At 36.5% G+C, this 15,176-nt stretch overlaps 1 protein-coding gene across 1 annotated transcript; it reads right to left on the bottom strand.

The window, feature by feature from the left end:
- Positions 1-5,073: 5,073 nt before the first annotated feature.
- LOC109338159 (long chain base biosynthesis protein 2a-like) lies at positions 5,074-14,629 on the bottom strand. Its single transcript, XM_019575310.1, has 6 exons — positions 14,102-14,629; positions 13,410-13,571; positions 7,265-7,391; positions 6,983-7,149; positions 6,785-6,892; positions 5,074-5,504 (listed from the first exon to the last, which is right to left on the bottom strand). Exons 1-6 carry the CDS (start codon positions 14,390-14,392, stop codon positions 5,409-5,411), a joined length of 951 nt encoding a protein of 316 aa, XP_019430855.1. The 5' UTR covers positions 14,393-14,629; the 3' UTR covers positions 5,074-5,408.
- Positions 14,630-15,176: the final 547 nt, after the last annotated feature.

The raw sequence follows: 15,176 nt of genomic DNA, 5'->3' as shown, positions 1-15,176 counted from the left end.
AGTTTTTCTATTGGTGAACTTACTAACAAAGTGTTGTGTTGTCTTGATAGGAAATGGCAGACCAAAGTAACAACAATTATGGAGTTGAAAGACTTAGACATCATGCCACTAGCAACTCTCTTTGGCAAACTCCAAGAGCACGAAATGGATTTAGGATTCTTAACAATGCATGAAGATTCAGACCGAAAGAAAAAGGGGATCTATCTAAAAGCTACATCGTCACAACCACAAGAAGAGAGAGACGATGAAGATTTCGGGTCTGAATTAGATGATAAAACCTTAACTCTCATGGTTACAAAATTTGGCAAGTTTCTCAAAAAAGAAAGGAGGGTTTAATTGCTTTCAAAAGAAAGAGGCAAGTGATTCAACTAGAAGAGGAAAAGCTCCCAAAGATCGCCTCATTTGCCATGAGTGTGGCAAACCAAGCCATATGAAATTCCAATGCCCAAGTCACCTCAAGAAGGTTTAACATGATAATAGCAAACCCCCGGGACTTTAAATCCAAGAAGGCCTACATAGTACGGGATGTGCTAGACGACGAGACAACAAGTAGCACATCTGATGAAGAGGAGACCGCCAAATCATTCTTAATGGCAAACATGTGTAATAGGTCCAATCATAATATGCCTACTTGTTTTCATTGTGGTAAATATGTTCATGCATCTATATCATGCTACATTAGAAAATATGGAGTGCCTAGTGGAAAATATGTATGGATTCAAAAAAAGGCAAGACTCTTTGATTACTAACAAGAAAGGACCCAATATAACTTGGGTACCTAAACAAGGCAAGTAAATTATTTTGCAGGTATGCCTCCGGACTTAGGGACAATACTAGTACTTGGACAGTGGATGTTCGAGGCATATGACAGGTGACAGATCAAAGTTCATGGATCTTTCACTAAATGGTAAAGGTTATGTCACTTATGGAGACAACAGTAGAGGAAGGATACTTGGCGTAGGAAGAATTGGAAATGTTTCACAAGTCGTAATAGAAAACGTGTTGTATGTCAAAGGACTAGAGCACAACATACTAAGCATTAGCCAGCTATGTGACAAAGGAAATAAGGACTATAAATAACACAAGTGAGTAGTGGGATATTCATTCACCAAACAAAATATTGCAAGGAGCTATTGCAAAGGTTCGAGATGGATAAATGTAAAGAAGCGACAACACCCATGGCTTCATCCTGCTATCTCGACAAAGACAAAAAAGGTAAAGCAACTGAGGTAACAAAATATTGTGGGATAATTGGTTCTTTATTGTATCTAATTGCTAGTCGCCCAGATATAATGTTTAGTGGATGTATGTGTGCAAGATATCAAGCCTGGCCTAAGGAATCTCATTTTAGTGTTGTAAACCGTGTTATAAAATATCATAAAGGAATAATATCTATGAGTTTATGGTATCCTATGGATGCTTCATTGTCCCTAATAGGATATTCTGATTCTGACTTTGCGGGATGCAAGTTAGGTACTAGCAGGACTTAGCATCTTTTGAGCAGCTCCCTAGTATCATGGCATAGTAAGAAGCAAGTATGTGTTGCTTTATCTACCGCTGAAGCGGAATATATTGTCGTCGGCGTATGTTGCGCTCAGATTCTATGGATGAAGCATCAACTATTAGACTTTGGCTTAAAACTAGAAAAAATTCCAATAAAATGCGATAATACTAGTGCCATAAATCTATCAAAGAACCCTATTCTGCATTCTAGAACTAAGCATATAAAGATTAAACATCACTTTTTAAGAGATCTCGTACAAAAAGGTGACTGCATACTTGAATTTGTTGAAACCTTGAAGCAATTGGTAGATATTTTCACGAAGCCCCTTCCACGGGGTATATTCTTTGTGTTACCCTTTAGGTTTGTGTCTTTGCTTGATCTTAAATATATGCTTATGAATGATATATGTTATGAATGTATGCTTCCTTGTTTATATTATCTTCAGGAATGATATATGTTATGAATGTATGCTTCCTTGCATACATTCTCAAGAGAGAAAAGAGAGAAAGTCATTTTCCATTGTTCCAAAGTAACTCAGCAAAATTTTCATAGAGCTAAATTCAGAGTCTATATCCACACAATTTTGTGTGCAAAGTAACTCAGCAAAATTTTGTAAATTGAGGATAATTCTCATTGTGTGTAGTATCATCACAAGTTGAGAATCAATAGTCTTCACAAGGAAGGGAGTCTTGATTTGAGCAATAGTTTCAGCTGGGGCCAAATTGCACGAACGGTGTGGTATCCAAGTCGGCATAGATAGAGGTCAAATCGAACTTGATGGCTCAATGATTTTAAGAAAGACGTTTCTCTTAGGATCATTGGAAGTGTGATTGTAATGTAATAACATTTCTGATAGTGAAGAAAAATTTCTCAGATCAAGCGGGAGGTCTGGATGTAGTTTGCAAGTGGACCCGCAAACGAACCACGATAAAATCCTCGAGCACATTTTCTCTTTTCCTATCTCTTTTACGTTCCTGTCTTTATTTGCTTTATGAGTTCATTTGTATTCTGTGAGTAATTGCTAATTGGTGTTAACGTACTGCCTATAATCGATTAATAGAACTGTCTTTAATTGATTAATCAGTTGATAATTGATTAATTGCAGCAACTCTGTATTCTGCGAAAATATTGGAAAAGCGGGATTAGTGACCCATTACACCTATTCACCCCCCATGTAGGTGTAGTCTTACCTCACTAGTACCCAACAGACTTTAGTATAGAAGTCATGATGGAGTAATGCAACTTTTGGTCGGAATAAAAGTCATGATGACATATAACGACTTCTAGTTGAAAGTCGTGATGAAGTAATACAACTTCTGGTCAGTATAGAAGTCGTCATGTCATATAACGACTTATGGATGAAAATTGTGGTAGGGTAATACAACTTCTGGTTAGTATATAAGTCGTGATTGGGATATAACGACTTCTAGATGGAAGTCATGATGGGAGATAAGGACTTCTAGATAGAAGTCGTGATAGAATAATACAATTTATGATCAGTATAGAAGTTGTGATGACATTTAACGACCTTTAGATGACCTTCAGAAAGTCATGATGACATATAACGACTTCTGAACTAAAGTCGTATTTTTTTATCACAACTTCTATACTCTAACCAATGGCGTCACAGAAGTCATACTTTAGTATCACGATTTCAAAACAAGAACGATAGCCAGTCATAAATTTGACGGATGAGATTATGAACCATTCGATCTAACAGCTAAAACAAACAGATTGTTTGGAAGCGAACTAACTTATAGTAAGCAAGTTAGTCGCTGCCAAATGTGTGCGCAAATATGACAAAATTTAAATTGTCACTCAATATTTCCATATGATGATGATCTTCACAACATATAAAAAGGTGCCACTTAACAACATAAGTGTTTTGTCCATTTACAAAAAAAAAAATCACAACAACAAATAAATTATGTTTTACTTTTAATTTGCCTACCTCCCTCTTGATTATGATCATTGAAAAATATGACATCTAACTTAGTTTCATCAAACTAGTAAATCAAAAAAAGTGATTCAAACTCATCTCATATTATATCCTACAGTTACTATCATTGTTTCCAAGATTTTAAATTCTTATACTTTTCATAAAAAAAATTAAAATTTGTAACAAATGTCAGAGGTGTCCAAGTCTATTTAGATGTGAGGTAGGTGTTGACTAAGTGTCAAAGACATGTCAATTAAGTATGATAATGGATAAATTTAATTTAAATTTGATACTTATATTGGGCACATGTAAAAGTATGGAAGAAATGTCAGTATCAAACATGTGTCTGATGCAGAAACATCTCTTTAAAGAGAGGTCATGATGGTTTATATGTGGCCTTACTTAAATTCAAATAATTAAGAGGTCATGGTGGTTTATTGGTGGCCTTGCTTAAATTCACATAGTTTAGAGCATATTGAGAATAAGTGGCATTACAATCAATTAATCTCACATTTTGACCGGTCAAGGGGATGACAATAGATTCATTGTCATAATTTCCATATTATGACAAAAAGAAATTATTAGTTAAATGATTCTTACTTAATTGTCTATTAATACACTAGTCCTTCAATATTATGGGTATTTTGACTCAAATATGATTGTCTATTAATACATATGGTATAGACAAAAAAAAACATAAGCAATAAATGAGTGAGCACTAACTAACAGTTGGTAGGAAATCCAATACCATAACAACAATATTTGACAAGTTTTTTTATAGCCGATATTAGTTAAAAATTATTAAAAAATAAGATTTTTTTACTAAAGGGGCTCATTGTTATTGAACACTTACAAAGGAGGGGAAAGGATCAGAGCCTACACTATGTATCATATAGCTACCAACTAAACTAACTTCAGAAAATAAAATTACTTAGTATTTTGAAGAGAAAAAGGATACATGTTTTCATTAAAAACTTATATTTCCTTATCCTTTAACCATGTTATGTATTTATTTGCCATCAATTATATTTTTGGCATAAATATATTTTTAGTTCTAATAAAATAAGGTCATTTGATTTTTTATCCCTCTTTAAAATATTGGTTCAACTCCTTATAAGGGCAATTATTTATAAAAAATATAAATGTATAAAAGAATTGATATCAATCCTTGTAATTACTTGTTAGCTACAGTTTGCCGGGTGCTATCGTGCTGATATGAAAAAACAAATTCAAAATTTAAATATATTATGGAACCCAATCCAAAATTCAAATATATTATACAGATTTAATCTAAAATATCAACAGATTACATGGGGAGTACATCTATTGTCATACACTTTTTATCACTTCATGTATCTATGAGCTTATGATTGGTTAGAAAAATATACAATAATTGAATTTTAACTTAAATATACTTTTTTCTGACCAATCACATGTTTATGAGATATGGAGTAGCACAAAGTGTGAAACAAGATATATAGATGTGTACCCAGATTACAGGCCAAAACAAAACAAATACAATGTCAACTAAAGATAAGAACTGCGTATAAATTTATTTTTCATAGGAACCAAAATCAAAACATGGCAAGAGTCTAAAAAATATGTAAACTGATATATTAATTAAAATTTCAATGAAAATTCAGTTTCAAAAATTCCAATTAAAAACATATTTAAGCTTATACAGATAAGTTTACATAGTAAGTTATGACCAGGCAAAACTAGATTAGAGATGTGCTTCCCTCCAACAATAGAAGAAAAAACATTCACTTGTTTCCAAACCAAAAAAAATAGTCTGCAACTCAAGTATTTAGTTCATATCTTTGAAGATTGCAAGAAATTTACTAGACTAGACCATATGCCAGTTAGTTTGAAGCCTATGCATCACAATCAAAACAAAATGCTTTCTGTAACTCCATACCTATCTTCATCAATATTTTCTCCCCTTTCTTCTTATTGATGAGAACTTCAGTCAAATTTCAAAGTTTTTCCCTCTTGTTGCTGCTTTTGTGGTTCAGCAGGGAAGTATTTTATACCAACTAGATCACCAACTCTACTTATAACCTAAGCAAGGAGAACAGTGCCAGCAAATTAAAAACATTAAATATATCTTACAAGCAACAAACTTCAACAAAATTGTGCAAGATAAATATCCCAACAAGTAGAATTACACGACCCATATTGACTTGTGATGTCTAATACAAACAGAAAAAACCCTATTCCGTTTTACCAAGATCTGGCAAACACAGGCATAATGGGGCAAAAAACTTTCCAGCTACCATTCTACACTAAGGTGATGCAACAATAACAACCAATCCTTAGTTCTACAAAGTGGGATTAGCTATATGAATTGAACAATGTCATAATGCTCTATCATAAATCATGTTCATTAACAAAAACATTGATATCTAAATCTTTCTTAATCATTTGACCTATGGATTTTCTTGGCCTCCCTCTGCCTCATGAAATTAAACAAACCTCCATTTGATCTACTTTCCTTACTAGGACTTCTAGCGATCTCCTTCACATATGCCTAAACCACATAAGGCATGATTTCACGATCTTTTCTATACTAGAAGCTACCCCAACTTTCTCCTTAATGCGTTCATTCTTAATCATATCTAGTGTGTATCTAATGCATACATTGAGTTTATTCTCTTGAAATTTTACTGTCTAACATTCAGTCTCATATAACATTGTAGGTTTTATAGGTGTGTGATAAAATTTCTCCTAAAGCTTGAATGGTACCTTTCTATCACATATGATACTTGAAGAACTTCTCCATTTCATTCATCCCGCTTGAATCCTACGGTTTACATCTCCCTCAATTTCTCCTTGTATTGTATGATTGATCCAAGATACTTAAATCTAGTAACTTGTGATATGTAATGATTTCAAATATTTACCTCTACATTAAGCTTTGTTGGCCTCTTGCTAAGCTTACACTCTACATACTCCATCTTGTTTCGACTTATACGAAAGTCATTTACACTCTACATACTCCATCCAGAGGAAAATTACACAATACCCACCTAGAGCTTAACCCATCTTTATACTTATCATACATAACCACCATTTTATAACACAATCCCCTGATTTAATGTAAAAAGTGCAAATATGCATTTTCTGTTAAATTTAACAGTGGCAATCTGCACATATTGGGAAATTAAGTGTTTGAACTTTGAAGCTAAGAAATCACATGCTTTTCAAGTTAAGGCCACTTTAGACTTTTCTCTGTAAGTTAGGAGGGTTATTTGTTACAAAATGAAGCATGTATAAAAAGTAAAGAGAGACAAATTTCATTTGGGATTAATGTGTAATTTACCCAAAATCAAATTATATACCTTCAAGGCTTTGATAAGGTCTTCCCTTGAATGAGAAGCAGATATACATATGCGTGCTCTGGCAAGTAACAGTGGCGTTGCTGGAAATGCCACTGTCACAACAGCAACCTAAAACAGGGTCATTCAATAATATCAAACTTAAATCCACACACAGACATTATTGATTTATGACATAAATTTGAATAATGACTTTCTCACATTCTGCTTGAGGCATTCCCTTGAGAAGGCGGGGATTTTGGCAGGATTGTAAAGCATAATTGGCATTACAGGAGAATCATTATCCCCAAGAACCTCAAATCCCATTTTCTGCAGTTCTGACCTGAAAAAGTTGCTGTTCTCTCGAATTTGTGAAAGTTTCTGGGCACCTATATGGCAACAACTTTGCTTCAATGCAAAGCACAGTAAATGCATGTATACATTTAGGATTAATGCATGTGGGGCAAGCAAAAACCAAAAGTAAAGCACAAGTGCTAGCCAAACCTCTGTTAGAACCATCCTCTCCAAGAATAACTTTTATAGATGATATTATTTGTTGAGCAGCTGGTGGTGAAATTGAAGTTGCATAAAGATGAGCAGGGCAAGTGTACTTTAAATATTTAATAAGGTCCTGGAAAGTAGATCCAGAAGTTCAATATCCAACCCAACCTTTAAAATACAGTACTTATTCAATAATTCTATGATTCAAACTGGCAAACCAATAAACAGGAATCTCAAACAATTAATTCCCACGTGTGAAACAAAAAGTATTGTGAAAATAAAAACAAGTCATTCTAAGACAACATTCCCCATTTTCCATGTCTCATTTTTCTCTAAACATACAATCTGTTAAACTGGTACAGATTAAGAGGAAGAAGACAACAGAAATTAAAGATACCTCAAGGATCAGGAAACCCTAGATCCCAATTTTATTCGAATATGAGAGAAAGTATTACAATGAGAAGAAGAATGACACAATGAAAGAGTTTCAATCACTGATTTCCCTGAAATCAGTTACACGAATCAACAATTTCCCAAAAAGTGAGTTTAACAACTCCTAGCTTTCTATTTATAGTTTTCTTAACTAACTACCTTTTAGAAAGGTAGTTATTTTCTGTTATTGCCTTGCTGGCATCTCACATACACCTTCGTGATTGGAGGTTTCTTCCTCAACTTTATTCTATCAATACTGCCCCCCAAAAGTGCCACCTTGTCCTCAAGGGGAAAGTGTGGAAAAGCTTCTTTGAGCTTAGTAGCCACCTCCCAAGAGTTGTCACAAGTTGGGAGCTTGTCCCATTGCACCAAGACTTCCAATTGGCCACCAACTCCCTCTCTGCACTACAATAAGGCACTTGGATTAACCTGTAACCCATATTCTTCAGACAGCATAGGGGAAGTGGTTGAGATTGCTGCACTGGCTTCAGTGATTTCTTCAACAATGACACATGGAACACAGGATGAATCCTAGCATGACTAGGGAGTTCCAACCTATAAGCCACTGAACCAATTTTCTCTAAAATCTGATAAGGGCCATAGAACTTGACTGCCAACTTAGCTACTAGTCTCCTAGCCAAGGTCTTCAATTTGTAAGGTTGGAGTGTCAAAAACACCCATTCTCCTACCTCAAATTCAACCTTTCTTCTATGCTTATCAGCTTGAGCCTTCATTATGTCTTGGGCCTTCAACAAGTTCTGCTGCAATTCTTGCAGCACTATATCTCTGGATTGAAGCAACTGATTCGCTGCCTCTATCTTAGAGGTAAAAGTACACCCCTTAATCAAGGTGGGAGGATCTCTTCCATACAATGCCTTGAATGGAGTCATGCCAGCAGACCCATTATAGGTAGTATTAAACCAAAATTCTGCCCATGAAAGCCACTCTACCCACTGCTTTGGTTTAGGCCCGGCAAAACACCTTAGATAGGTTTCTAAGCTTCTGTTCACCACCCCTGTTTGCCCATCAGTCTGAGGATGGTAAGCAATGCTATACTTCAACTTAGTCCCAGCCAACTTGAACAATTCTTGCCAAAATTGACTGAGGAAAATCTGGTCTCTGTCTAAAATGATAGTTGTGGAAAGCCATGCAACCTAACCACCTCCTTCACAAACATAGTTGCAACATCTTTAGGATTAAAAGGATGGCCAAATGGATAGAAATGAGCATATTTAGTGAGTCTGTCTACTACCACAAATATGGTATCCTTCCCCTTAACTTTAGGTAGACCAGAGATAAAATCCATAGAAATATCTTGCCACACTTGAGTAGGAATTGGCAAAGGTTGCAGAAGGCCACTAGGGGCCAAGGTGGAGTATTTCTGTCTTTGGCAAACATCATAAGTCTCTACATATTGTTTCACATAGCTTCTCATACCCTCCCAATAGAAAAAACTAGAGACTCTTTTGTATGTTCTAAAAAACCAGAGTGTCCCCCAACCATACTATCATGGCATTCAGCAAGAATCAGGGGAAGCCTATTGGAAATCTTGGGTAGCACCAACTTCCCTTTATATAATAGCCTTCCTGTTTGAAACTGAAATCCAAGATGAGAATTAGGCTCACAAACTAGATCTTGTATGATCTTTTGCCATTTAGGTTCTTGTTGAATCTCTTGAAACCAATCCTCTGCATCTTCCAAATTAATGACAAACACAGCAGCATACATAGTCTTCCTAGAAATTACATCTGCAACTGTATTCTCCTTTCCAGGCTTGAATTGTATTTCAAAATCTAATCCAATGAGCTTGACTGCCCACTTAAATTGTTCCTCACTGAAAAGCATTTGTTCTGTGAAAAATTTGAGGCTTCTTTGGTCTGTTCTGAGAATAAAATGCCTCCCCATCAAATAATGCTTCCATTTTTGTATTGCTTGCACAACTGTCATGAGCTCTCTCTCATAAACTGACTTCAATTGTGCTCTGATTGATAGCCCCTTACTCAAAAAAGCCAAAGGTCTGCCCTCCTGCATCAATACTGCCCCTAATCCTTTGCTGGAAGCATCTGTCTCAATCACAAATGTCTTAGAGAAATCAGGGACTACCAATAGAGGTAAGTTGATCATGGCAGATTTCAATGTCTAGAAAGCTGTGGATGCCTCCTCTCCCCACACAAAGCTATCATTTTTTAACAATTCAGTCAAAGGTTTGGCTATCCTACCATACCCCTGCACAAATCTTCTATAGTACCCAGTAAGCCCTAGGAACCCCCTTAAACTTTTCAGGTCCTTCGGAATTGGCCAAGTCCTCATGGTAGCTATCTTGGATTGATCTGCTGCCACTCCTGATCCAGAAATTATGTGACCTAAGTATTCCAAGCTAGGTCTAGCAAAACAACACTTCTTTTTGTTGACTTTTAAAGAATTTGAGCTCAACACTTCCAACACTTGTCTCAAATGTCTCTGATGGGCAGCATCACCATTGCTATAGATCAAGATGTCATCAAAGAAAACCAATGCGAATTGTCTTAGAAAAGGCCTCAATATTTCATTCATCAAAGCCTGAAAAGTAGAAGGGGCATTAGTTAACCCAAAGGGCATGACAACAAATTCATAGTGCCCCTCATGGGTCCTAAAAGCAGTCTTCTCAATGTCATTCTCCTTCATCCTTATTTGGTGGTAACCTGACTTCAAGTCTAGCTTTGTAAATACAGTTGCCCCTCCAATCTCATCTAGGAGTTCTTCTATTATAGGAATGAGAAATTTGCTAGGAATGGTGACCTTGTTCAAGGCCCTATAGTCAACACAGAACCTCCAACCCCCATCTCTCTTCTTGACTAATATAATTGGACTAGAATAGGGACTAATGCTATGCCTTATCACCCGTGACTCCAACATTTCTCCCACTAACCTCTCTATTTTTGTTTTCTGATAGTGAGGGTACTTATATGGCCTCAAGTTTGGAATGGTAGCTCCCTCTGTCAAATGAATTGCATGGCCATACCTCCTGGTAGGGGATAGCTCTTTAGGATCAACAAACAACTCTTCAAACTCTGCCAACAGACTGATAATAGGACCTGAAGGAGCAGTGTGATCAACCTCTTCTCCTTGAACAGATTCACATTGAATTAGCAAGCCTTCTCCTTCTTCCTTTAGAACTTGCATTAGTGCTCCATAGGGAAGCTCTGTTCGTGCCAAGGCTGGATTCCCAGAAATCTTGATCCACTCATTTCCCTTCTTCACAGTGAGTTCTAGCCTCCCAAAATCATCCTTCACTTCCCCCAATTGTGCCAACCAATCCAGTCCTAACACCATATCCACCCCCTTGAGAGTAAATAGGTAGAAATCTTGTACCGCATCTAACTATTGTAGCTGGAATTGTAGTTGCTCACACTTCCCTTTACATTTCACCCTATGACCATCCCCTACTTCCACCCAATAAGGAGGGGTATCCGTCATCTTTAATTGCAAACCTTCCACCATCTCTGTAGCAATGAAGTTGTGAGAAGCTCCACAATCTATCAATATGATCACTGACCTCTCAGCCACCCAGCCTTCCACCTTCTAGGATCTAATAGTAGTAAACCCAGTCATGGAACACAGTGATAAATGCAAAGATGTAAAGGTTTGCAATTGTTCTTCCCTTTCTTCATTTTCCTCCTCCTCCTCTACTTCAACTAGTATCATTCGAAAATGCTTGTTTTTACATTTATGTTCCCTATTGTAGGGTTCATCGCATCTAAAACACAAGCCTTTCTCCCTTATTTCTGCACTAGTCAAATGCTTGAACTCACCTGCCTTATTCTTTACACTTTCCTCAGTGTGACTTGGCCCAAAACTTCTCGTTGAGTTGCTACTATTGGAATTTTCCCATCTCCTATCATTATTGGGCTTGGATTCCACTTTAACAGTCTTAGTATAGGAGTTGCTTTTGGACACTCCAGGTCCTCTCGTAGTGTAACTAGGGTTGGTTTTTTATTTATCAACATATTCTTCTGTTCAATTAACAACACCTTTTGTATAATATCTGATAAGGAGTGCAATTCGTATAACTTTACCTCTGCTTGTAGCTCTTCCCTCAAGCCATTCAGAAAGATCCCCCTAACACACTCCTGGTCTATGGATCTCAAGGCTCCAACATATTTTTCGAAATCCTCTACATACTCCTCTACCATTCCTGTCTGCTTAAGAGACAACAATTGCTCAAATGGATTCTAAACCATGGAAGGTTGAAACCTACGCGCCATTGCAATCTTGAATCCTTCCCAAGTCGGGCTTGGATTACATTTTTCCCACCAATGGAACCAACTCAAAGCTTTCCCTTCCAATGCCATGACTGTAGCTTGCATCTTCTCTTCTTCTGTCGCTTCTTTCAGAACAAAATAGCATTCTAGACGATGTGTCCATCCAAACGTGTCTTCTCCGGCGAAGATTGGGATCTCTAATCTGCGCCATTTCTTTCTTCGAATTGTTTCTTCGCTTCGCTCCCCCCAACTTCCTCTTCCTTCTCGAGGAGAGCTATTCTGATTGCGATTTTGACCTAATTGCGCCATTAACTCCACAATTTGATCTCCATGCTTCTTCGTTAATGCTTCAGCATACTCCAATCTAGTTCTCATCTCTTCACGTTCTTGTTCCCAGTCTTCGTTGGTTCTAGCCATGCTTCTCGTCTTCATACACAGCACCGTGGATAGCGTGACTTTCAGGCACCAGAATTGGTGCTCTGATACCAGTGTTAAACTGGTACAGATTAAGAGGAAGACAACAAAAATTAAAGATACCTCAAGGATCAGGAAACCCTAGATCCCAATTTTATTCGAATATGAGAAAGTATTACAATGAGAAGAAGAATGATACAATGAAAGAGTTTCAATCACTGATTTCCCTGAAATCAGTTACACGAATCAACAATTTTCCAAAAAGTGAGTTTAACAACTCCTAGCTTTCTATTTATAGTTTTCTTAACTAACTACCTTTTGGAAAGGTAGTTATTTTCTGTTATTGCCTTGCTGGCATCTCACATACACCTTCGTGATTGGAGGTTTCTTCCTCAACTTTATTCTATCACAATCATCGTTATTTTATGGCATGTAGTGCACTGTTGCAACAAGGGTTCATGGTGTTGTCATGCATTGTGCATTGCAATTTGTTGGGTAACATTGAAGTGCAGCACTCATTACATGAAATATATTTAATTTAACCCACGATAACATATAACAATATCACACATTCAAAATGAAAAACAGTGAAAGATGAGAGCGAATAAAAGATAGTAACTACATTGACTTGTCAATTTAGGTAGAAGTGTCACCAAGCTATGGATCTCTGAGATTGTGCTCTTCAGGCCAGAGGTTGCTGATATAAAGGTTGGTTGAGTTTATTTAAACTAGGTCTTCATTAATTTTCATGTTGCCCATATTGTGTACACTATGCACCATGCATTGGTGCACATTAGTGCAATGTGCACTACACAAGGGCAGCATGAACCTTGTAATGCAAGATGACTTTTTTGCCCAGCAGAATGCACTACTGTGTAACACTGCCAATAACAACTACACATACAATGAAAGCATTTTGTAATTTCTTCCTGAACTTACGCGGAAAGGAGAAAAAACTCGGCTCACATTCAATATCAGTGGGACAAAATTTACTGCATATTTTAATAACTTACTATCAGCACATCAACCAATAAATTTGGGTCTGATTTAAATATGCATACCTTAGATCCTGCAATATAGCCCCCACATGATCCAAATGATTTGGTGAATGTCCCCATCATGATGTCAACATCAGCAGTGTCCACACCTAAGAGCTCACAAACACCTCTTCCTGTTTTCCCTACTGCTCCAATGCTGTGTGCTTCATCCAAATATGTATATGCCTATGCAGCAACAGAAGTATGCAGAAAGTAACAATATATAAAACTAAAATGCCAAACAAACCTTAATAATAAAATGGATAATGCAAACCCCCTTAATGTTTGTTCAGGAGAAGGGGAAAGGGGAATGAAAGATAACTTTCAATTGTTTGCCCCTCTTTTTCCACTTATCCTAAACTTTAATGAGCAGCAGCATGACAGGTTGTCTTATGCCTCATATCAAAATTATTCATGGAGAAAGAAAACTATCCTTATAGATGGGGAAAGGGATTTTCCTATTTCTTTGTCGAGTTATCAGCATAAATTTAAGTTTAAATGGAGTCCACATTTTACCCAAGACAAATTTTCTGGACACAAACCATGTATGTCGGTTCATCTGGAAAAGTTACAGGATGCCTCATCATCCCTATAGATTTATCACAACATGTGCATTTTAAACTCAGGTAAAATCGCTAACTACTCAAGTAAAAGGCATGTGGAAACTAACATATGCACAATTTGTACATGTGATTAGAGCTACCATATTAACCAACCTTATACTTTTTGCATATAGCTATGATCTCTGGAAGTTTGCAAATCTCCCCTTCCATACTGTATATCCCCTCCACAATAACAACTATCTTTTTCCAAGGCCTATGTGTCCTTGGCTGTCCCTCTGCAATTTGTTCTCTTAAAACATCTTCAAGATGTGATGGTGCTGCAGGTATGAGAAGCAGGAGAAAGTAAATGAATAATGCTGTGACCATTGGAAACACCATAATAATAACAGGAGAACAGCAAAAAAGATAAAAGTAAAAACTGCAATGAATATCCAAGTAAAGCATTCACATAAAGAGTTCAAAATACATGTAGACATAGCTAAAATCAAAGGTCAGTCAGCTATGCATTACTCTCATTTCTGTCAGCAGAAACAATATATCAAGATGTCAGATTTTATTGACCTGTATATAAAACAGAGTATATAAAATGAAAGTTTAGTCAGTCATATGTTAGCATTACCTTAGAAGTGAAAATTGAATCACTCCATACCAGAAGTAACATAGTTTCGGTACCTTGGATGTAACATCCTCCCTTCTAGCTCAGTTATTTTAAAAACACATGTCTCTACAAGGAGTTGAACCCCAAACCTTGTTCTTGGTAATATTGACTAGGTTGCTTAGAACTAGTATAATAATGATGTTTTAGCAATCTTGGATTGTAAAGAGTATAAGAAAAATGAAAAGAGCAAGAGAAGAAGAAGTTGTAACCGAATGAAAGAGAGAGAAAACTAAAATGTAACTAACTCTTTTTGTTAGTTATTGATATTTCTGAATTGTATTTAATGAGTGCTTACTCAATCCTATTTATAGGAGAAGAGTAACACTGTTAGGGCACTTAACAAACTAATACAACTGAATGAGTGCTTACTCAATTCTAATATTCTAATATACCCCCCTGAAAAAGTGCTCCTCTTTTTCAATGTTCTTACAAGAATACAAAAGAAAGAAAAGAATACATTTAATGACTTAGGGACAAAGCATCTGCCACTCTAAGGGACTTTCTCATTGAGATGAACTTGGATGTTGACAGAGGCTTTGTTAGAACATCTGCAGCTTGATGTTCAGATGG

Source organism: Lupinus angustifolius, unplaced genomic scaffold (genome assembly GCF_001865875.1).
Source record: "Lupinus angustifolius cultivar Tanjil unplaced genomic scaffold, LupAngTanjil_v1.0 Scaffold_18_73, whole genome shotgun sequence".
NCBI classification, from domain to species: Eukaryota; Viridiplantae; Streptophyta; class Magnoliopsida; order Fabales; family Fabaceae; genus Lupinus; species Lupinus angustifolius.
Note: the sequence above shows the minus strand (reverse complement) of the source record. Positions and strands in the feature narration are given on the sequence as shown.

Coding starts and splice junctions, on each gene's coding strand:
- LOC109338159 (XM_019575310.1), bottom strand. CDS start 14,392: ATGCTTTACTTGGATATTCATTGCAGTTTTTACTTTTATCTTTTTTGC. Junction 13,572..14,101: donor CTATATGCAAAAAGTATAAG/GTTGGTTAATAT, acceptor GTTGCTGCATAG/GCATATACATATTTGGATGA. Junction 6,893..6,982: donor GGGAATGCCTCAAGCAGAAT/GTGAGAAAGTCA, acceptor ACCCTGTTTTAG/GTTGCTGTTGTGACAGTGGC.